The sequence below is a fragment of the Mastigoproctus giganteus genome, chromosome 1, assembly GCF_048544385.1.
Source record: "Mastigoproctus giganteus isolate SK-2022 chromosome 1, ASM4854438v1, whole genome shotgun sequence".
NCBI classification, from domain to species: Eukaryota; Metazoa; Arthropoda; class Arachnida; order Uropygi; family Thelyphonidae; genus Mastigoproctus; species Mastigoproctus giganteus.
The window spans coordinates 90,245,195-90,269,591 of NC_143575.1; the positions used below are offsets into that span (position 1 = coordinate 90,245,195).

The 24,397-nt window shown below is 35.0% G+C and overlaps 1 protein-coding gene across 1 annotated transcript in view; it reads left to right on the top strand.

Annotated features, from left to right (window-relative positions):
* Positions 1–8,095: 8,095 nt before the first annotated feature.
* The window catches only part of LOC150090984 (voltage-gated inwardly rectifying potassium channel KCNH6-like), a 490,763-nt gene continuing 474,461 nt past the window's right edge, over positions 8,096–24,397 (top strand). The window contains exon 1 of the mRNA XM_090379306.1: positions 8,096–8,585. Coding sequence (XP_090235432.1) covers positions 8,510–8,585 — 76 coding nt within the window. The 5' untranslated portion in view covers positions 8,096–8,509. The remainder of the gene's footprint in view (positions 8,586–24,397) is intronic.

Below are 24,397 nucleotides of genomic sequence, written 5' to 3' on the forward strand. Positions count from 1 at the left end.
GATATTTTGTTGGTACCATTATGCATAAAACTCTGTAATTCTTTTCGCAATTTAGTTCATAAATATCTTTTGACAAAGGGATACAAAGAGCAAGAGAGAAACATTTACTGCTTAGATGAGCGATGTCAGGAATAATGAACGATGACAGGAAGGCTGTGTTTCGTTTATATCGGTTATAAGCAGCAATACAGTGAAATGTTTGCTTACTACTTTCTAAAAGATAAACACATTTGATAATTATTATTAATAAGCGATAAATATTCATGTAGTTTCTTAACCGTGAGATTAAGTAATCACTTATAGATAATGTCATAAATTATTTCAGAACTTTCTTGCAATATTGTTTTGTATTAAAGGTGACAGCTGAAGTAGATGGAAATTAATAATAACATAATGTATTATCGAGTATTAGGCTGACGTTGACAGTGTGATTAAAGTGTATGCTATCCCTTATACTAATAATTTACTCTGTTGGACATGTCACAATGTAAGAACCGGTTAATATACAATAGTTTGCATCTGAGTTCAAAGTATGACAGAACAGAACCAATTACAATACATTTACCATGAGTAGATGTTGCAGGTTTAAGCTGTGTTCACATAAGCAGTTCTCAAGCGAACGCGGCAGTGCTTACTGACCCGATTAACCAATAAAATTAAAGCTCTTTCACACCTGTTTAGTTTTATTAATGGCTGCGATTGAACGCAGCCTAATAGCTTCTTGGAAACCAGCACAAAAATAAACAAAGAAACCGACGATAAATTTCATTCAATGCTTTTATTTTGATTTTCATGAGTAGAAAGAAAATGGCTTACCTCAATATCAATATCATATAGAGATTCATATATGACGCAGAGAAATACAAATTTTTGAAACGGAAACTTCTAAAGTTGTTTATTGTTAAAATTAATGAGATGGACTTTGCATTATTTTCATAGGCTCTTGGCTAGAACAGTGATTATGATCGTTGACCTTCCATACCATGTTGTAAAGTCTGGATTGAGTTCTGTTTAGATAGGGCTGTTTTAAGGGACTTTTTTCACGCCGGCATCCATTTGATATCGGCCAAGGTTCGCATGGCAGATAAGCAAACCGACTAAAAAATACAGGCAATTAATAGACACAATACACTGATGTATATGGTCGTAGTTGCCTTGACTCGAAATCAAACAATAACAATATTAATTTTAACTTGAACGTACAGATCCTAATTCAGAAGAACACTGCCACAATAAATATCCATAAGATGAAAAGAAATATTTATAAGGTCAGAAGAACACTGCCGCCATAAATATCTATAATCCCCCGTGAGTTATTCCGAATTTTTCAGCCCTCACAATGTGCAAACCAACCAGCGAAAATACACTTCCATAGACATAGTACACTTAAGGTTATATTGACATGCTTGAGCGCCGTAAATTAAATTTTATATTTATTTAGAAAAGGTATGTGACAGAAACTAAAAGCTGTGCGATTGAAGTAGAGTGAGTTTGTATGGGAGTGATAATTGATTCAACTGACTGCTGTATTTTAGATTAAGTCAAGGAATTTTAGAGCGGTTTTGGATGAGACTTAAGAGAAAAACTTGCGATTTATTCAGTCACAAATTGCTCAGATGTATTGCTCGTTTCAAAATTACAACGGGAGAGAAAGAGAAAACGAAACTTATTGGTTTGGAAGGAACTAAAATTTGTAATATGCATTTGAAATGAGTTTAGAAATCAGGGATAATCCAAGTAAACAGATGCGTTATTAATCTAGAAATCTGAGGAATAGTAGATATCGTTTTACATTTAAGACGAGAGGATGTATCTGAGTTACAGAAGGACCGAAGTTAAATAATTTATCTGTCCTCCCTCACCCAATTAGGGGTTGATCTGGAGATTGGAATTTAAAGAGCTATTGGAGTTTTGATATTAAAGTGGTCTGCGAAGCACCAATTTCAGTCCATGCGAATTTTGGCTATGAGACTTCTTGAGTGACTGTATTTACAAAACCTCAGCCTTTCAATTTATTAGAACGAAACATGCAATTAGAATAAAGATCTGGATATTCAATATTGATAATAGTGAGCGTTTAATGTTTCTTGACCAGTTTTAATAATATAAAATGAAGGTGATTATATCATCATGTCGAACACTTGAATTGAGGCTATAAATGCTTAGTTGGATGCTTTTGTTGGAATTTCTTGTTAAATTTTGCAGTATAAATAAAAACAAGATTTAAATTCACAATGGAAAGTTTTTATTTATTTTTTTTTGTTTATTTCAATTTAGCTATGGTTTCACTCCTAAATATCCACATGATTAAAGTGTATATATTAAACGAGCAAATTAATTACAACACTATATACACATTCATAAAATCCACAAAATTGACAGAGCTGTTAAATGACTTTTTACAAAACAGCACATTTAAGTTAATGCTGTATAACTACATTACATTAATTTTAATCAATATATAAGTTAATTTAAGTCGGCAAATCACACCATATGAGTTAATCCAGGAAATTCCCAGAGGAAAAATATCAGTTCTTGATTTCAACAAATGCATATATACAGCCAGAGTTCTTTCTATATGTTTTGTCTAAGTTTCAAAGGATCGAATCCAAACTGATTGTATACCGTGAGTGTTGGGAGGAAGCGTATGTTCTAGGCTTGACAGATTATGTAGACTAGGTCTTAATTGAAGTGGTAGATTAGTATTATTTCTTGGCTCATCCCAAATAGGTGGTCGGCGAATTACGAGGTATATGTCAGGCGAGTCCATTCTTTTAGTCCTTTAGGTAATGAACGGTATCCCCATGATTCTGTTCATTCAGTGGTGTACTCAATACTCCATTGTAAAGAAACTTCTTGAATAGGTTGCAAGGGCAGAGAACCAGACTAATTAGGCATGCAATGAAATTGATGTAAGGCACAGTTCGATATATGGCACTATCAGCTTAGAAGAGTGCATCCCTGTAATTTTATACCTTATATCCAAAACCGCAGCTACGTTTAAGTTCTTTTATGTTCACGTGTAAATAATGATAAAGAAAACACTATGTATCGGTTTCATCAATATATATTTGATTCCTATCGTTAAGAATTATATACATGATGATATCAATACTAAAGATAACATATGAACCAAAATTTGAAATTCCGCTTAGGAACCTAAAATGGTCAGATCGACCAGTGATAGTTCACATTTAAATAAATACAAATAATACCTTCGCGGTTAGTACTGTTGTTATAATCACGTTCCATAAGAGTGGAAAAGCCGGGGTTCAAATCCCGTCAATGACGCAAGGAATTTTTATGGACTTTTTTTTTTCACAATGTGGTTAAGTTAGTCGATTTCAGGCAAGAGTAGAATGGTTTCTTTCACGCAATTTATAGGCATACTGACGCCTCATAGCCTTAGTTTCTTTGACTCTTAACACACATACATTCTTAAATAATTTTCCAAAGTGCTTTTCTATTAAGGAGAAATTGTTCTTTCGCTCCAGTGGAATTATATTACACGTAATAAAACAGCGTTTATCTTATAGCTAGAAATACTCATAGTTCCAAGTAGATATTTCTCGTTCTCTGATTCTAGTATTCCATTGCCATCATCTGAATCGATTGCTTTCTCTCTTGGATTATGAAATATCGTAGTTCTGTTTGGTACAAAACAAAGGCGACTGTTTCTTTAAAGGCTCTACAGATCCTTTCGTCTAATATTTAACAGCTGCTGACAATAACCAGCCGAATTCAATAGTGAGCGACGGAATGATGCTCTCCGCTAAATGAAAAAGGAGGAATTGAATCACGTTTCGATGTTTTATTTTGTTTGTTTTTTTGAAAAATTTCCAATTGCCTTTAGCGTTAAGACACCTGGTCACTGGAATACAGTAGGGTCTCAAAGTATACTAGTACCAGGTTCCTGTAAGTGAGAATTCGCGTAAGTTTGGTTTTCTCGTATACAAAACTATTGTAGTAAGGAAAACTAGACAAATTCGTATAAAACATGTACGCGTGTATATAAATTTTATTTGTGCAAATTTAATGTACATAAATCTTAAATGAAGTTCAATTAGGTTGAGTCCGTCCTCATAAATGGTGCGCCTTATGGGTAGGCTGTGTTTAGGCTAAAGATTGTCGTCCTGATTCATCCATAGAAGCAACACTAGTTCAAATATATAATTCTGGTTGAAATTTACTTTATGGTGCTTACCCATAGATCTTTGCGACCAGGAGAGAAGAGCTGGCCTGGCTCTACCCACTGGTTCTCAGTGATTGAATGATCTATTCTCGATCTATTCTTATTTTAAGCCAGCGCCAAAAGGGGAAAAATCTTTCCCGATTTTAAATTTAAAGGGGTGGAATAGTTTCGGGGTTTTTTCTCCCTTTGTTGCTAGTTTGAGATCGGGAAGTTACGCAAAAGAATAGATCGTCCAATCACTGCGAACCAGTAGGCGCATCTAGAACATCTCTTCACTCATTGTCGCAAAGATCCATGGGTAAGCAAACACCATAAAGTAAATTTCAACTGGAATTCGAACTTGACTGAAAGAAAAGCCGACAATGCGCATCCTCTATGATGTTAACCTTCCCCTTTTCATTACCTCCCTTCTCCATGCTTCGCTGACTGTTATCAATAACTTACAAAATATAAGAATCACAAACATAGGTATCAATTGCTAAGCTCACTATATCAATTTCAAAATCAAAAATAAATCTTTATTTAAAATTAGTTACAAGGATAGAAGATTTCAAGACGCTAGGAATACAGAGAGAGAGAGAGAGAGAGAGAGAGAGAGAGAGAGAGAGAGAGAGAGAGAGAGAGAGAGAGAGAGAATATGAATGCAGAACTGAAAGCAACAAGAAGAAAAAACACTTGCAGCATAAATTCTATTGACTGTGTAAATATGAGAACTGTGATGTTTGAACAACCACTGAAGCTTTCCTGCTTGCAGCTAACGACGATTAATATGTGGATAGCAACAGGCTCTGATTACATTCCACGTAAAACATCAAAGCAGTCAGAGATGAAGTGCCTAAAATAGCTCATAAATAAATAAAGTGTTCAATGATTACTCTGCAGCACGTAAGCTGAAGTATTCCAAAATCTTATTTATTTTTTTTTTTTTTTCAAATAACAATGGGGAAAACATTCTCGGGGTTCAAGAGCTGGCAACGTAAGTAAGCAAAAGACTCAAAAACACATCACGAAATTATGTATATGTATAAAAATTTACAAGTTATTATTGTATAGCGCATTCCCACAGCAAAAATGAAAGACTGTGCTATTTTTTAAGATAAGCGACAGGATATTTAATGTTATTATTTCACCACCAGAGCGATATGTAAATTCCAACAGGGATTTGGTTGAATTGTTGGGTACTTGCGCAGAGGTAACCAAGGCCAAAAGGCGTCAGATATAGTGTCTGTACGCTGTGTAATCGATGGTTATGTGGGATAAAAATCCGAGTATCTATTAAAAAATTATCGTAAACCTTTGCCATTGACCGATTAACTTGCAAAAGGCATGGTAAAAAAGCCCATAAAACTTCTTGTCCCTACAGGGAAGTATTCTCAACTTCAGCCAGAAACGGTTGAGCAGAGAATTGAATCCAGAGGCCTTTTCTGTACAGTACAGGATATGGACAAAAGCGGGTCTGTGTGTGTGTATTATGTATTCAGGAGCGATATGATTAGGGGGTCTGTTTTCACCTCTGCGGGATGATAAGATCCTATTTTACTCCCAAAGAAAATTATTTGCCTCCGCACGAAACTAGCTATTGCAGCCTCAGGTAACAGAATTTTTAATGTTCATAAAGCTTAATGTTTAACATTAATTTTTATATAGAGTTACTAGACATCCCCGGAAATTATTTGTCCCTCGAATGTCTAGGTTTTTAGAATATGTCTGCGAAAGGTGGCTTAAAGAAATGTAAACTATCACGTTCTTGAGACTTACTCTTTCCACATCAATGTTCTGTCCATTACATAATGGGCTCTCTCGAAATGGTCAACGATATTTTCCCTTACCGCTACTATAGCTGTATTAGTATGAACATAAGTGGGTATGACCAACTATGGCTTCGAACCTCAAAACAAACTTTTGCCTTCACAACGAGTTGGTATGATGTTGCGCTATTTTCAAAAGTATTTGTTTGAAACTAGGGGATTGTGCGAGGGCGGATTAACCATTTAGAGATTGTCAAAAAAGTTAATCTGTTATTTAGTCATGTCACGTCTTTTAGATAAGTGGCGGATAAACCAAACAAATTATACCACAAAAGAAATGATGCCATCTCATATTTAAGCAGTTTAAATCCTGCTGGCTGTAAAAAAAAAAAAAAAAAAATAGGACAGGATAATTCTCCTAACAACATTCATTTAATAATTTTTATATTACTTTTATTTATTTTATTTTTTGTATATTAGTATTAAAATTCAGAATTTCATTATTTAATATTATAATTATTATTTAATTCTATACATAAAAATACAGAATGGCATATGTTGATTTTCCATATTTTTTATGTTGAAGGCATTTTGTCCCAGGGTAACTTAATTCATTCAAGGGGGATGAGTAAGTGCATGTGTGTTAAGTGCCAAAGCAACCAATGCTATGTTAATCATTATAATATTGCGTGTATTCTGTAGTCGATTTTCCTCTTTTGTAGACGAGAAACTCAGGTATCAGAGAGTTAAAAAAACATAACCATTTATCTCATATTTTAATGGAGCCATAAAATAACTGTGTGCCTACTTAGTTTATAATTATTTTTTAAAGAGTTACTTTGCTTATATTTACTTAAGTCTAAGTTTTTAAGAATTACACCCCGTTCTATTTTCTTTATTATATAAAGTTTAGTCTGCGCGGATAGCACAGTGGTATCGTCACCGTCCTCCCCACACCAGGTTAGAATCCCATCGATGACGCGAGGAACTTTTATGGGCTTTTTTCACTCTGTGGCTGAGTTAATCGGTCTCAGGAGTAGATAGCAAGGTTTTTTCACCCAAAAATTGGGGGTTTTCTTCCAGCAAAACAGGCAAATCAAGCAGAGAACACACAATTTATAGACACAATACACATTGGTATATGAATTAACTTTCGGGTGACTGCAATGTAATAGATTAGATTATATCAAGTTTGTCACTAAGCTTTAATGTTGCTCTTCTTTTCTTCTCTGTATGAGGTTTATTAACTTTAGGAGTGAGGGGTTTCTAATTAAAATAAATGTAAAACAGCGGTATAATCTGTGATATCAGTACAGAATTCGCTTTCAAAATGGCGAACGTAACAAATACAGTAATCACGTGACTTGCCGGTTTCTTTTTTTTCGGCGCTGACTGCAAGACATCTGGACTGTATGTAAACATCCGATCTTAATGTGCCGTTAGCTCGAATATTCCGTTATTTCGACAGTCTACTGTATAATACAATTCAATATATAATCGAATAATTTCAGTTATAGAATAACTAGTCAACGCGAGCACTTATAAATGTTTTAACAAGTGGATTTATTTTTTATACATGTAGAAATAATGTAACGATTATTCAATGGGATATCTTCTCCCTTCTTTTTGTAACTTCTACGCATAACGACTAATATCTTCGACGACAGTTTTGTGCTGGCAAAAACGCTGGCTGTCCAAAAAGTGATATATAATCCCCTCCTAGTTATTAGACAAGGAAAGTATTCACTGAAAATCAGTCTATAAAAGCGAAAACTTACGATCGCACATAACTAGGAGGGGATGTAGTCCTAGAGCGGGTTACTACATAGGAAACTCAGTTGTGGAACCTTTTTCAGGATGAAGTAGCACAGCCATCCCAAATTTAATATAACGCGAATGATGCAGCCACCGTAAAGTAATTTATAATACAATATTCTCAATAAGAAAACGTGAAATTTGTAATAAAAAAGACGAGGAAGGAAACAAATACCGAGAATTTCTTTTTAATGAATGCAAAGCACTCGCCTTTCTCCTCTCCTTCACGCCAGTCACTGCTATTGCTTCACCTAAGAAACTGGACCACAAGATGGCGCTGTATCCCCATTTTTCGACAGAACTGTTCGTGTGTTTGCTCTGGCTCTGCTAATCAGTGTCGAATAACCTTGCCTGAGAAAGGTGCGTGACCCTCAGCATCCGCGTGTACGATAACATCCAAGCTACGGCCGTCTCCTGTTTTCTCATCTTCATCTCTCTGTTTTCCTGAAACACAGGCAGTTTCTGACTGCCGTTTTCATCTTCTCTCGTCCACAAGGATCGAAGAAGAACGTCTGGAGTAGAAGTGATGGTGGATTGTTGGCAATCGATCGTCGCCATAGTCTTGATTTGCTGCTGCGAACGCTAGGGACGCGTTGTTCAATCGTGGGAGTGAGTGCGCGCATCTCGTGGAACGCCGGTAACGGAGCCTGTGCAACGTGGTAGCCGAACACCTTTTCCGCCGTTTAAGCTGATGTTGGCTATTTTGGCTGTGTTAGTGATGTTATTTTAGGTGAACGGGGGTGGAGGGGGGAAAATGCCCGTTAAAAGGGGTCATGTTGCCCCCCAAAATACATTCATCGACAGTATCATCAGGAAGTTCGATGGACTCAGTAAGCATACTTTGTATATTTTTGCTTTCTTTCTAATATTTTTCCTCGGCAAATATACGCAGTATGTACATTTTCCTTGGAGAAGTATGACATTACAATATTTTTGTAACTGATATAATTACAGAAATCTTTCGTGCAATAACAGAGATACGAATGTTTCTTTAACATATTGGTAGTACGTGCATATTTAAAGCAACAATGATCCTTTATTATGGTTTTTTAACTACAGTTTTTTCGCGATCTCTTCTGTGAACAAAAATGATTATACTTTATATTCTTTTTACCGAAATATTCAATTAGTTTTATTATACACATCTGTAAGCATATTCATATGATCCTGTTTTACTCTGTCATCTTTTCTCTTCTATGCTGTAGAGTGTTTACAGGTGACGCTTGCTATAAAAAGACACCTTCGGATAAAATCGAGATTGAATGGAAAAATGGTGAACCGTGTTATTTGCATACACAGTTTGACATTTGTAAATGGGTAGTTACTTTTAATCGCGTTTTGTATAGTAGGACAAAATATCCATACAAGCACGATTAAGAGTGATGTAGTTTTAAATAATAGCTTGATATGGCATTCCGATCTTTTATAAGAAAAGCTGCTTTGAGAAACAAAATAATCAAGTTATGCATCAAATTTATTTTTTGTTTATCAGGTTCTTCGTTAAAATTTTAAATTAGTTGATTTAATTTATCCTAGCTTTGTTTGCTGAAGGGATTCTTAATGCTGGAGGTAGAATGTCTATTCCTAGCCTTTTAAAGTGAACGTTCACATGGAATATGAACACCAGCGATTAATCATTAACTGATTTATAAATGGAGTGAGAAATGCTCATTCTAATAGTTAAAATATAAGTTGTAAGCATTTCTGAACTCCTAACTTAAGGATACAAAGTCATCGAAGTAATTCCCAATCTGTTTAAAAAGAAAATGCATGTCATAAAGGTCACCATCCAATTCAGAAAACTAGAAGTTAAAGGTATTTGGCATGAACAAATTGAGACGGAAGGTTCTGAATAGAACACTTTGTTCAGAAAAATCTAGAAACACTATTCTAGGTTATGCAGTTACTCTTACACAAGTCTGTTGCTGGGACAGTAGAGATCCTAACCCATAAAACGTCTTTTTTTTTTGTATGATGTTGATTTGAATATTCTTCCAAAATATTTGTTATATATTTTGGAAAAGAACTTCGAATTTACACTGACTACAACATTTCGAATTGGTCGAGGTAAGGAAGGTGTAAGGATTTTTTTTCGAAAATATACAAACATGTGGGTACAAGTCAGCAGCTCAACAGATGTTACGTAAGCAGAGAACGATATTTATGTCAGATGCATGCAGTTTTCACTCTCCCTATTTCATATTTTTCATTTCAATACCAACAAATTGGAAAATAAAAAAACACCAGCATATGATTCTCAAGCTGTTGGACGAGATACTATTGTAGGCTCTTTTCAGGCACTTGTTTGCTAAAAGACCATTCTCCACATGGAGAGTGGTCTCTCTGCTTCCTGCGAGGTCTACCGAAACATGCCTCCTTCGGTTAGTCTCCAACGTTCGCTATATGCGTCTAGGTATAATAAATATGAACTCTTATTCACTGTTTTTTTTTTTTTTTTATTGGACATCAGCGCTGCGTTTGACAGTGGCTTTTGTCCTGTGTTACTTTTGGTGAGAAACTTATCTATGCATTTCCCGACCACTATTTGAGTTAATGAAAGAGCCATTCGTTGGAAACCTTTGAGATGAAACAACAAGTCCTCTACCTGTGTACGTCAGACTAGTCTGGGTCGACCCCAAAGTAAGAATCCCCTCTCAGTCTTTACCTATATCGGCCTTCACCTATCGGCATCTCCTGCTCACCTTGATGTCAGGATTTTCTGTGTTCATTCCTTCGGTCAATCAAGTCAAGTTTCTAAGAGTTCACTCTACTTTCTGTCCACTTCTCTAAGCTATGCATATTAATTGCCAGTAGCAGATTTTTACGTATTCTGTATTTATCTTAGTGTTCCCTTTATTACTAATTTAAGAAATATAATTCATTTCAGTGGCCATTTAACTGGAAAGATTATCTTTTCTAGTTGACCATCGAATTTTTCTTTTTAAATCCAACTGTTTGCTAATTTTTTACTTCGTCATATTAAACATCTGTTACCGCGCTCACATGAGTAAAATTGAGTTCATTAGCACATTTTCTATTTTTTTGCGTCAAAATGCAATTGTCGAAACAAAACAGTAATTATACCACGAAACAAATGTAGCAAATCAATGCAACAAGTTGAGTTATTCTTGGAAAGGTGATTCTGCTACTTGTATGCTAAGATAACCAAACAATCAAATTAAATATTTTATGATTTTTTTATTTTATTTTAATTTGATTATTAGTGTACCTTGGTACGCTGGTAGCAGAATCGTACCTTGCCAAGTTGTTGATTTTTACTTTTCAGTTAATTTATTTTTGTGTTATTATTATTTTTTATTATTGTTCTTTGTTTTGGTGAAATGACTGAGTTTGTCTTTGAAGTAGAGTTACTTTTGCGTTAAAATTTTATTTGTAAATGTCATTACCTCTCTTAACTGAATAAAAATTAGTTTCAAATTAGTGCGTTTTAATTTTTTTTCGTTCCCTGTACAGGAGCCAGTGCACGAATATTTTGTCCATGGTCTGTATATGGATTTTGTCTAGTGCCTGTAAATTTATAAATACCCTTGGTGATCCTGTAGTAAATAAACAGAGCAGATAATGGTTACTATGTGTAAGTTTAATAATTAGGACAAGAGCGCGTAATATGAATTAATATTTCATATTACGCATTTGCTTTTCAAGGCAGAACTATAATTGAGATGCTTCTAACAAATTAAGAGATCTTTATAGGCCATTGCAGAAGGTAGCGATTTCGGAAGAACTAAATTAGCAAGAGTTCATTTATTTCATTTTCATACAATATTTTTTGTAAAATTATACGATTCAGCCAAATTTACCAATATTTAACGTTTCTTTCTTCCTCTCCTCCGGCAGCTATCGGAACTAGCAGTTTGCATTTTTGATTCTATTTGATTTCTTCTTCTTCTTCTTCCTCTTTTTTCAAATGAAATAGAAAGTATTGATAATATTGTGAAAGGATTACTTTCACATTTAATTTAAATATTTAAAATTCAAAATATCAGTTTATTCGCTTATATTTTTCCGCATAAAATGCTATCGCATTCCAGTTGGCAAGTTCCCACCATCTTGTTTGGATGTTCCGTTAAAAGGTTAAAAAAGGTTGATGGAAACTCGCCAGAAAAAAAAATGTATACGTTATTTCTTTTATGTTAGTAACACTAAGTTATTTATCATTTCAACGTGTTAGTTAAAAGCTATCACGTACACCTTTTAATCTGTCTGATTTGTTAGGTTCTATTTTAACATTCGTTAGCACGTTACACTTATCAAATAATAAATGTTTTATTTGACGCTATTCGAATTGATTCCTATTTATAATTTATAAATTGACGACATTTAAATAAAACGATAATAGCTATCGATAATTTTCCCAGAAGAAAGTATTTCAGAAAGGCAAGTTCTCATACCTTTTTGATTTGCAATCCTGTCCGACTCTAATAACTTTTTCTATAGAAAAGAAAAAATTCGGTGGAGAAAATATAGGTAGATCTTTGGAAACAGAGTTTGGTTACCTTGCAGTCGAGATTTGAATGCTAGAGATTACTGCTCAGGAGTAATCTAAAAGGCATCTACAGACATGACCCTAATTTCATTAAAGATGTTTTGTTTATACCCCATCACGACCACGTAAGCCAGAGGTGCATACAGTTAGTCCTTTTGTAATCATCACCGTAGTTAGCAGTCATGTGGACTCAAACCCCGGTTAACTCAAACGCATTTGCAACTGCACTGATGTGTTTACCACTCTGCTTCATACCCGAATCAGAGAGACGACATTTTGAGCAGTATTTGTAGCCGATCTGAGTCCTGGCAATAAAACTTAGTTATTATGATAATGACGTATGTTTACATCAAAACATTTACTTATTTTTACGTTCATTTTATGATTGCTCTGCAAATCAAAATATTATGATGTTTGGTTATAACAGGCAGAGCCTAGCTAGACGATTTTGAGTCCTGTAAGAATATTTAATGCCCTTACCTCTGTTAAACTGCTACCGAAATAAAAGAGAAATAGCAAACAACTATACTACCTGCGCTCTCGTGAAACCATGGTGCCCCCATCTCCCCTTTCTGTGGCTCTGTTGACAGAAGTAGTTTAGATAGTAATAATATAATGCCTCTCTCTAAAATGTCTAGTAAAACTCAACGATATTCGTTCTGATTATCCTCTAAAATGTCTTGTTCCGCAGTACTGGTACCATAACAACATATCACCGATGTCAAATGCAGTCAGTTTTTTAACGCAGATCACTGGGTATTGCAGGCAAACTTATCTCCAATAAATTCCGCTCGCTTTAGGGAATATTAGGAAATTTTATCGTTTTTAGAGAACAGCGCGGTTTCCAATTAAAGTATATTGATTTAAATTGCCCATAGACCGTTAATAGCTGTAGCAGAAATTGCCAAGCAGGTCTGTTACTTTGTAATAGCGTGTCCCTTCCTCCGCCCTCTCTAGACTTCCAAATGAGTGCACTGCAAATTTATAAAAATAATTAATGTCATGTTAAAGACGCTTGGCTATAATTTTCAGAAAAAATAAATAAACAACTCTGGTATCTGAGAGAGATAGCTAATTTTAGAAACATTTGACAATTTTGCCATTTTTGGTTAACGCTGTTTTTTTCTTTGCCATTATTCGATTAGTTCGAGGCGGTGTATTATGCATGAAGGGATTTCCCCCAATACCTTGGTCTATTTAATTACGCTTTGATATCCACAAGCACTAAATAGTAAAACGCCTATTGTTTCTCACTAAAGCATAGATGCTGTTCTAAATTGTGGAGGGATTATGAAGATATTACGTATATATAGTGGACTTGGAGCACTCCTAATGCGGTTTAACTTTACAACTATAATGAACATACTGTATTTTTTGTTGAATATAGAGTTTATAGATTTTTGTTGAATTGAAAGATTATATCTTCAATAAAATAATTATAATGATATATCCAATGGAAGTTACGGTGTACACAAACACTAAGGGTTACCTGTCTATATAGGCCAATAGGAGATTCGCCTAGGGCGCCAAAAATCTCAGTATGTCTGCCCTGGGGTTTTGGGTGATGGAAGTGCCGAGTGCATGGTTTGTCAGTTGCTTTTAGCTAGTCCAGGATCACTTCTGGGGGGCGATTGCATGGTTCGCCTAGAGCGTCAATTGATAACAGTTAGGCTAGATTTGTTCTACAAATACTAATAATTAAACCGTGAAACGTATACTGTGAAAAAGTTATCTATACACTGTATAATATAAACATAAACATACCTGTATACAAAACATACAGCAATATATTTTGTATACCGGTAGTTCCAATTTATTTAAGACGTGTTCCTATGAATATGGCAATGTGTATCGAAATCCGAAATGTTTTTTACATACGTAGTTTCATGTTGTAAAGGGAGATGCATTCCTGTGGTATAATTTTTGAGTTCGAAAAGTCAATTTAAGCTATACTTAACTACTCATTAAAAACAAAAATTAAACAAATCAGTATTAAAGAAGGAGAGCAATAATAATGTATTGTACTATAATTCCTTACATTCTTTGTATGCGTAATGATTCATTATTTACGTAGTACATTCGTCATATCAAATTATTCCGTTTAATAATCTTAGTAGGTTCACGTATTGGAAACCAAGGATATCAGTCTGAACAGAATTATGTATTTTTTTCTTCCCTTGTTCGCTATAGCAGCGCAAAAGATGTTTATACTCTAGCACGACCACCAGGTCACTGGAGTATGCAATAAATCATTAATTAAAACGTTAATCGTATTTAGCAATCACGGGCTTCAACCCCCGTCGACTCAAAGAGCCCATGGTATTGCACTCCCGCTCCTGACCATTCGGCTACGTCAGGCCTATCACTCAAGTGCCCGACTGGTTACCCTTCCGCTCCCTGTTTGGGTCATATTAAACAAGAATGGCCATCCCCTTCTCTAATAGATTGAAGGCTCCAGATATCCTTTTTGTCGTGAGCTGTTTCACTTGCGGTGCTAGCTGTATTTCCTCCTTTTCCTTTTCCACTTTTACCATTCGTTGCTGAAATTTAATTAGATCCTTGTTGGTGAGCTCAGTATCGTGCATTCAAACGTTTCCAGCACGTTGCTTACATTCACTTCTTTGAAGTCGAGCTCATTTGCCAATTCCAGGATCTGTAACTGAATTTCAGAGACAGTGGCAAATCACTGAACACCGTGAACGCACTCTGGCTTTATATATTCTGCCACACGCATTCATCGCTGTGCGAGTGACTTCCTCTCATGATGTCGCAATATTCTGTAAATTTCATAATATTTTATCACTTCCAGAACTCTCTAATTGAAGGCTAATCCACACCAAATGGGCTTTGAATGTTGCTATCATCGCTTGCCCCATTGGTTGCAGAAGAGATGTGTTTGTTGACATCAAACGATTTTATTTTGTCATACAGGTTTTCAGTGTTAACAGGATGACTAGGTGCGTTGACAAAAACAAGCAGGGCTTTGTTGAAGTTTTGTTCCTAAGTTTGGACGAAGGGAGAGAATAATCGAAAGTTTTAAATTCCGAATTGAAACTTGAAGTAATTCGGAACAACTTAAACTCCCATTACTATCCGTATAGATAACTCACAGTTTTTTTAAAGTAAAATTAAAATCAAATAAGTCAAATTATTAGTATTTGTGTTCTCCGTAGCTTCACTGGATACATCATTGTTATTATTTCATTTATTTATAATAATCCCATTATATGTGAAAATAAACGGAAATGATGGTTTTTGCAAATGCACAGAGAGCACACTGTGTGTTTTGGTTTGAAGAAACGAAGTCAAAGAGGCAAGTTCAGAGAGGGTTTCGTGCGCATTATAACGGAATTCGCCTAGTAAATCTTTGTGTGTACGAATGGCACGCATGTTTTGTGAAAATTAGGCGTTGTCTAACACTGAAATAAGAGGGGAAAAAAAAAAAAAAAGAAACAGGAAAGCCTATTGTGAGAAACGAAACAAGTCAGGCAAGCTTATCCAAAGACGTCCGACTGGATCCATGTATTGTAAATCACATGTTCTAGAACTGTTTACTACGTCGGCGTCTACGCTACAAATTACAGTATTACAAGGAATTACGAATAGCGACAAAGAAACGCGAATGCATTCTATGTTTACATGTTGGTACGTCTTTAAAATCACGAGCACACACACACACTCGAACGTTTTGTTTCTACCGTTGAGTGCGTCTAGTGAGGAATGTTATCTTTTACAACGTATGGAGCTTTGAGAGGACTAAGCTGTAACAGGTCTTTATATTTTAGCAATATGCTAAATATTTGTATCATGTAAAGCTGTAAAGAAAAATGCTCCTTCTACAATTTAAACCCCAACTTCAGACAGTCAAGGGCCGTTGTAGCTGAGTGGTTAGTCGAGAGGGTAAATAACTACACGTGCTTTAAGCGACCGGGGTTCAAGCTTGAGTGACTACTAAATAAATTTTATTTACTATCAGTTTATTAACACAAGGTTCATCCGCTGTACAGCAAGTGGGCTAGAAGGGTATACAGAAATCATAAAATATACATTATACACTTTTGTACAAATTTTCAGCTCTTTATAATATAATTATTGTATAATGAAAACTATTAAATAGATATATACATTTACTAAATGTATTCCCTTTGAATTAACATAGATCTTGATAATTGAAGAGTTAAATACGTAGGTTGACTTCTTTATCAGTAACTAACATAACAGATTTATTTATTCATGTTTCTTGTATTCTCTCTATCTTGTCAACTCCCTTATTCGCCCCGGAGCATTTATGTGCCTATGTACATGGCATATGGATGTATTCGAGATCTTATTGTTACCATAAATCAATGCCGACGAGCTGGAAGGAAGAATCATCTTTGTACATTTTCCCACTGCCTACTGGAAGTCAGAAATTGTCTAAATGAGAAATTCCCAGTCCACTGAATCAACTGTGACGGCACCTTTAAGTGACCTCCACATTTACTAGTCCTAAGTCAACTGTATGATTTTATGAACGATGTACATAATTTATTTCCCTCGATTATGACAATCTATCAGTGTCCGATGACCTATTCACCAGCTCCCACCTGTACAGTGAGTAATTAATTTGTACTAAATGTAATAACAGAACCTTCACATTTTCGTTTCTTTCATATGTACTGCTTACGAAATTAGTTCAGAGGGATAGACATTTCTATTGAGTTGTAAATCTAGTTTTAGCTGCTATACGTAGCAGAATCGCTATGTTCTGTGATCTCTCACACTTCAGTTCAATTAGAAGTAACTGAACACTTCTCAATCGGTTGGTAACCTTTATCCCAGCAAGCATTGCGACAGTGCAGCATTAAAATGGCAGGGGAAAACAATATGCATGTTGTGGCTGTGGTATACCAAATCTCCGGTGACTGTAAAGAGACATTTTCAACGAATCCACGTACGGAACAATCAATGAAGGGATGTTTAGAACAGTTTCAAGAAACCAGCAGGTGCTGCACCAGAAAGGAGCAGGTAGGCCTAATGTATCTACAGATAAAGTTTCGGAAATCCAGAAGTGTTTACCCAAAATCCTACAAAATCTCTTCCAAGCATGCCTGCAGCTGCAAATACCACGAGCAACATTGCACAGGGTGACTCGCAAGAGATTTATGCATGGGGGGTAATCGTACAGGAAATTAAGCTTCAACGAGAGGAATTCGCTGTTCACATTCTAAACAGTACAGACGAAGATGAGCACTTTCTGGAAAATTTCGCTTACAGCGATGACGTGACGTTTCACCTATCTGGTAAAGTTAATAGACACAATTATTGAATATGAGGATCTGAAAATCCTCACTCAGTTTGCGATAGTCCAAAGGTAAAGGGGTGTGCACATTGTTCTTCAGCCAGTTGATTGGGCCATTTTCCTTCCATGAAAACACTGCGAACTTTGCAAATTGCTTAGATATATATTCGAATTGTATGCTGCATGTCAGCTGTAAGATAACAGCCATACGTGTTGTATCAGCAAGATGGAACACCACCACACTGGAGCTTGCATGTACTCGATTTCCTCAATCAAAAATTCCTAATCGATGGATCAGCCGAGATGGTCCCGTTCCACGGCCACTTCGTTCGCCAGATATCACACCTATGGATTTCTTTGTATGGGGCTACGTAAAGAACAAGGTGTATGCAAAAAGAAAAAAAAATAACAACATCACTAAATTTAAAAACTGGATTGAACAGGCAGTGACGACTTCCATTTCTCAAGAGATGCTTCAAAACACTTGGAATGAAAGCCCGTGACTACTGAATACGGTGCTGTTTCTTGTGAACTCCTCTGACCGTTTGGTCGTCCCGGAGTATAAACAGAAAATTTTATTTTTATTTAACATTCTATTCCTACCAAAAGTGCTCATGTGGAGGTTTATTGGAGTGCGGTTGTGTGATAAGAAATTTTTTGAGTTGCTTAATTAAGTACATCGAAACCGTTTTACAATACCTATAAAATAAAATTTTAATCGCACTTCATAATCAGGTGAATAATTTATAGATTCCCTGTATGTCCCTGCGGCTATCACAGTAGTGATGGACAAAACGAGTTATTTTGCTGATCAACTCAGTCCAGTCCAGTCACAGAAAAGTGACTCGAGTCATCGAGTAACCATTCAGCGTAGTACAGTATCCAGAGATTAGGGAACTTTAATGAAGCACAGATGCGAATCATCGAATGTCCAAGAAATTCAATGCCCAACCCGCTCAATTAACAAGTGATTTTATGTAAATGAATTATCCTATGTAGTTGATCTATGCAAACGAATTTAGTTTAAAATAAAAAGCTGGTGCTGTATGTGTGTCAGTCTTGATATTCGTTAAATAATAGGATAACAATAAACTACTGACTCGCTACACAAACCTGGTAATGGGCACAATCGATTGAAAGTGATCGAGTGAATTGGTTGTTTTTGAAACATTCGAATGACACGTGATTAAAACAGCATTTATGTGAGTTGTTCTTGCAGCCTTACTATTTGTTGCCCCGTTGGGAATCTAGTTATGTATTCCCAATAAGGGCGAATCCAATCATCATTTGGGGAGGGGGCGGTCGCACCACTGGAAAATAAAAAGTGGCATCCGAAAATATCTTTGCAGATACTTTTAATGTAACATTACAAATGGGAATTTTTTCCCCCCGAAACCTTTGGTATAATGTAAATAAGAATAATGTTTTAATATAATATTCCTTCTACCTTGTGAACGGCGCCTCCGTAGCCAGGTGGGAAGGAGCAGCAGTGCGTAGCACACGCTTCTTGATCAGACCGGGGTTCGAGCCCGTCACCACCAAATACGGAGGATGCGGAAAGGTCAGGAAATGACCACCGCATATTCCCGGAGCAATATGGCCTTAGTTGCTAATGCTCCTAAAAACCAAAACAACAAACAACAACAACCTTGTGAACTCCTGTGACCTTATATCGTTGTCACGGAGTACGAACAGAATATTTATTTATTTAACTCAGCCTCGGAGTGAAAAATGCCTATAAAATTTCTCGTGTCATTGATGGGACTAGAACCCGGGTGATTATAATCACTGTGCTATCCGCGTGGACTAGGGAATCTGCTTAGCGTCTTTTGAGATTATGAAGAATTTTGTCTGCGTAATAAACTAATTCTAGAGATAGGAGCAAGAAAAGTTCCAGCGCTGCCGCAAATAGGGTCACCGCCAGGGAACCCTCCTTGTGATTCCGCTCTACTAATTGTGAATGATCAGTCGAAAATATTTATGGGTGACTAAGAGTGCCTAGACCTAATGACCTTTCAGTGACGTCCACTAGTTTCCCATCTATGTTAAATTATCTTCTGAATATATGTAGCAGAGAAGGTAATAATGCCAGTTTCTCATAAGCTGCTTGCATATCCTGTTCAGTGCATGATGAATTTGCAGCAAGGTTTCAACAAGGCAGGGCTACGACTATGCGTAAGTGGGGGGATTACAATGCCGAAAGCGGTGCTGAGCAAGATCGGATTGTGTTTACGGTTCAGATATTTTTAGAAGAGTGCAAGGGATGGCATTGGCCTAACGTCTTTAGGTCCTCTTGGATTTTTCGGTTTGGGAACAGGTCTCACGTAGTAGTTGTTCTATATCCTCCGTATGGTTGCCTTGTCAAGATTTAGTTAAAGGGATGCGGGAGAGGGTCAAGGATAAACATGTCACATACCTTTTTCAAGAATTGTGGAAAAACTATCTAGTCTCATTCTGCCCTTATTTGGTAGGGTATTGATAATTTATTCTGTTAAAGTTTTCAAGGTTATTTTTTAACAAGGGTCTCGGTCGAGTTCCCACCATACCCCTCAAGCACATCCCTGATTGTAATCAATGTTTAAAGAAATAAAAGAAAAACATTGATATAAAATTACACATTAAATTACAATGATTTCATAAAAATACAATGCACAGGCAGCAATAAATACCTGGCAAAATTAGAGAATGAATATCATAAACAATAAAAAGTATTACAGAAATGTAAATAAAAAGATTTAAACATTTATTTTGGAATCGAATTTAAACTGCCAACCTGCTACTCACTTCGGTGATTGTACCTCTTGCGAGTAAATCCTTTAATTTAGAACTAAAGTTTAAATTATGCAAAATCTGCTTTTGAGTAATTCGGGAAAGTCTGAGATAAATGATTTTGTTTTCCTTCTGCCTTATACCAATTTAATGGATTTTCTTGTCTTCACCAAAGCTGATTTAAATACGCTGGATGAAAAACACGAATTTCAGGGACTAAAAACCGTGCTACACTCGCCTAAGACGGACCAACTCAGTTATGTTGTGAAAAAGGACCATAAAAATTCTTCTCGTCATCGAACTCAGGGCTTTTCCACCCGATGTGGGGAAGTCAGCGATTCTACCAACTGTGCGATCCACGAGGGCTTTGTGTAGGGAGGACATAATTAATTTTGAACTGCTAGGATCAGCTCAGACTGGTTACGATTGGTGTGGGACCAGCACAGCAGTTACGATTGGTGTCCTGTCACATCGTGCGGAAAAGATCTGAGAAAGACCTTCTAGACTATAGGAATTTTTATGAGCCTTTTTTAACATCTTGTGGAGTTCAAGGGCCGAATGGTTTCTCCCTCTCAAAAAGTCGAGTTTATCATCCTGAAAAACAGAAAAAGAACCATAGAATAAATGTTTTGTTAATTTTGATGGTCCGATTCACAGACTCATTAAATTAGATTTTTCAAAACTAACGGGAAAAGTTCCTTAAATACTGACACGTTTTTGTATGTGATAATGCAGATGAATTTATTCTTTAAAAATATTTTTCGTTCTCTCGGAAAGTTGGGTTTGTCATCCCGCAAAATAGAAAACGAACCATACATAGAATATAATAATAACATGTTTAGTTAATATGATTGGTTGGATTCACAGTTCATTAAATTAGATTTTTCAAAGCTGTCAGAAATTTTTTTAAATATTGTGCTGACACATTTTTGTATCCGATAGTGCAGATGAATAAATTCTTTAAAAATATTTTTAAACAATAAAAAATTTAAAATATCCGATAGTGCAGATGAATAAATTCTTTAAAAATATTTTTAAACAATAAAAAATTTAAAATATGACATTATATTTCACATTTTTTATCATATGGTTTTTGTTCCAAAGATTTTTTTTTTCCACATTTAGTTGTTATACAGATTAATGTTTTATTTTAAAAATCAGGTTGATTAGGTGGCGTTCAGGTAATTGAGAGCTAACGTCGCGTGAGAGCTATCTTCGTCTGCTATTTAACTATCGAGAAGTGAGTAATGTTGGTCTAATGATAACCTACAATAGAGAACATTTATAGAATTATATATTTAAACGTTACTATTTTGGCCATGGTCAAATATATTAGCAGCATGTAATCGTAGCTAAATGCATTGGTACAGGTATGTGGAATAATTGTTTTCGATATTATTATAATTTTTGATTATATTTACAACCAAATAAAGGTAAATAATTTAAAGCGTTTCTCACCGTTAAGATAGAAAAAAAAAAAAAAAAGTGGATTTTACAAGCTCACATTTTCATCGGCAAGTATTTAAATTACACTGGTCAACACGAACAATGTTTCTAGCTTGAAAATAGTCAATTCTTAATTTCAGCATGAGAAAAACGAATATACAGTAACATTTAAAATTCTTAGCTCTCGGTTCCACGATATAGCCCCCTCTAGGGGAATATTGGTGAATACTAGGGAATTTTGGAGTCTAAAGAATAGATAGGTTGATAACAGTGAAACAGGAACCGATACGCCATGTTTTTTTTTTGTATGTATATATATATATATATATAAGATAAAATATAGAAAATAAAATAAAAATAGATGGAGAAGTTATTAAACACAAAATGCCGAACCTAGTTGAAGAAAAAAAAAAGAGAAAAAGAATGTTAAGATCCTATAAAAAAAAAAAAAAAAAAAAAAAATAAAAAAATAAAATAAAATAAAAAATAATAATAATTATTAAGTAGAATTAAATCCGAATTAATGCCGAATTAACAGGCCAATTATATGTACAAAAGCTGAAAGAAAAAGAGGGAGGGTGATAGAGATAAAAATTATAAAATAAAAATTAAAAATTAAAAATTAAAAATTGGTACATAGATCAGGTATTTCATCAGGGGGCTACACCTGATCATGTACCAAACACTGTGTTTCTATGCAAACTCATGCTGATGGAGAAGCTGAAGAAATGAAAAGGAAATAAAAAAATAAAATAAAAAAATAAAAAATAAGAAATTTTTTATATATCTCCATAAACATGAGTGAGGTAGCCCCAACGCAGTGTATTTAGATTAATAAATTAAGTAACGTAGTGTAACCGCAAATGCAGTGTATTTAGATTAATAAATTAAGTAACGTAGTGTAACCGCAGTGTATTTAGATTAAAAATTAAGAAAATTGAGTAACGCAAACGCAGTGTATTTAGATTAAAAAATTAAAAAATTACGTAACGCAGTGTATTTGGAAATAAATTGAGTCGATAGTATGTAATAAATAAATAAATAACAAGGTAGCGGTATAGAAAAAGGAAGCAATGCAAGGTAGGGGAGGGAAAAGAAGTTAAAAATACAGAGGCGAAGATAGTGAGAATGAGGAAAGTGAGAATGTCCGAATCACCCTCGTATTACACTAATAGTTCAACGGACGGAAAGACGAAGAGTAGAAAGTAGAAAGAAGTAAAGCGAAGGAAAAGAGTTTAAAGGATACTAGGCAAGCTGGGGATGTAAGTACCCAACCTCATAGAGAGGGCCTTGGCTGTGAGAGTGTTAGTAGAAGTGGAAATTAATACCGCTAGCTTGTATTGTATATTTTACGAAATAAAATAAAATAAAAAATATGAAAAGGAAGAAAATTAAATACCTATGATAGTTGGCAGAAACGAGTTGAGTGAAATATAATTAAGAAATGACAATAAAATATGCGATCATGATTAATAAGGTACAATTACGCGAATATGATTAATAAGAATGGAATGCAAACAGAGGGAAAACTATGACAACGATGGTGGAGTTGCTCAGAAGAGAAGAACTATGGGAGCCCTCTGTGGTCAAAATAAAATAGAGAAAATAAGATTGGACATAAGTAATTATTGATATTAAATTACGAAAATGAAAAGAAAACTTAGGAAGTGAAAGAACACGAACATCGTTCTAATAGAAGTTATAATAGAAGTCATTATGTGTGATCACTTTCCAAGTGGTGGAAATACCACCATTCAAATGTACAACTATACAACTATACAAGTATCGAATTAACCCTAATCAAGGTGGAACATGGTGAAACCGAATTTTTCTTTAATGAAATCAGAGAGATTTTTTATAATAAAATTTAAGAAATTAATAGGAATGTCATTATTGCGAAGTTTGGTATAGAGATCATTCAAAGCACCAGCGAAAAGTGATTGATTGCTACTAATATTAGCTAAACGGATAATTTGTGTGTAGATTATATTTTTATGAACCTTAATCGAAATATTCGAGTTCCAATTTGTTAAATAGATAATATTAAAATTAAATTCGCTTCTTTTGTCAAATAGTTCCAAATTATGACGGAGAGGAGGACTATTTAAAGTAATACTTAAATCCAAAAAATTTGCATGCTGGTTGCCAAAGTTTTCTTTATTGAGAGTGAGTTCAGTTGGATATATGGATTTAGCAATATTTTCAAAATGAATGTTGAGAATAAGAATGTCATCAACATAGCGGAATGCATAAAAATTAAGGTTCGGGTTGTTATCAATAAATAGATGTTCGTAATAATGGAGAAATAGATTAGATACTATGCTAGAAATTTGTGAACCCATGGGAACTCCTATGGATTGTTTATAAGCATATTTACCATCGTGGATGTAATTGTTTAGGATACAGAGGTTGATGTAGTTATTCCAAGTAACCTCATCTGTTGATATAACGTTTTTGTATTTGAGGAACAATTGATGAAGTACATTAACAATTAGGTGATGCGGTAAGGAGGTAAATAAGTTGGTGAAGTCATATGTTTCAATACTAAATATGCTGGAATATGCATTGGAATTAAAAATTTTAATAATACTGTGGTTGTTGTTAATGATCCAAGTGGTAGGGATATTAATAAGGATAGT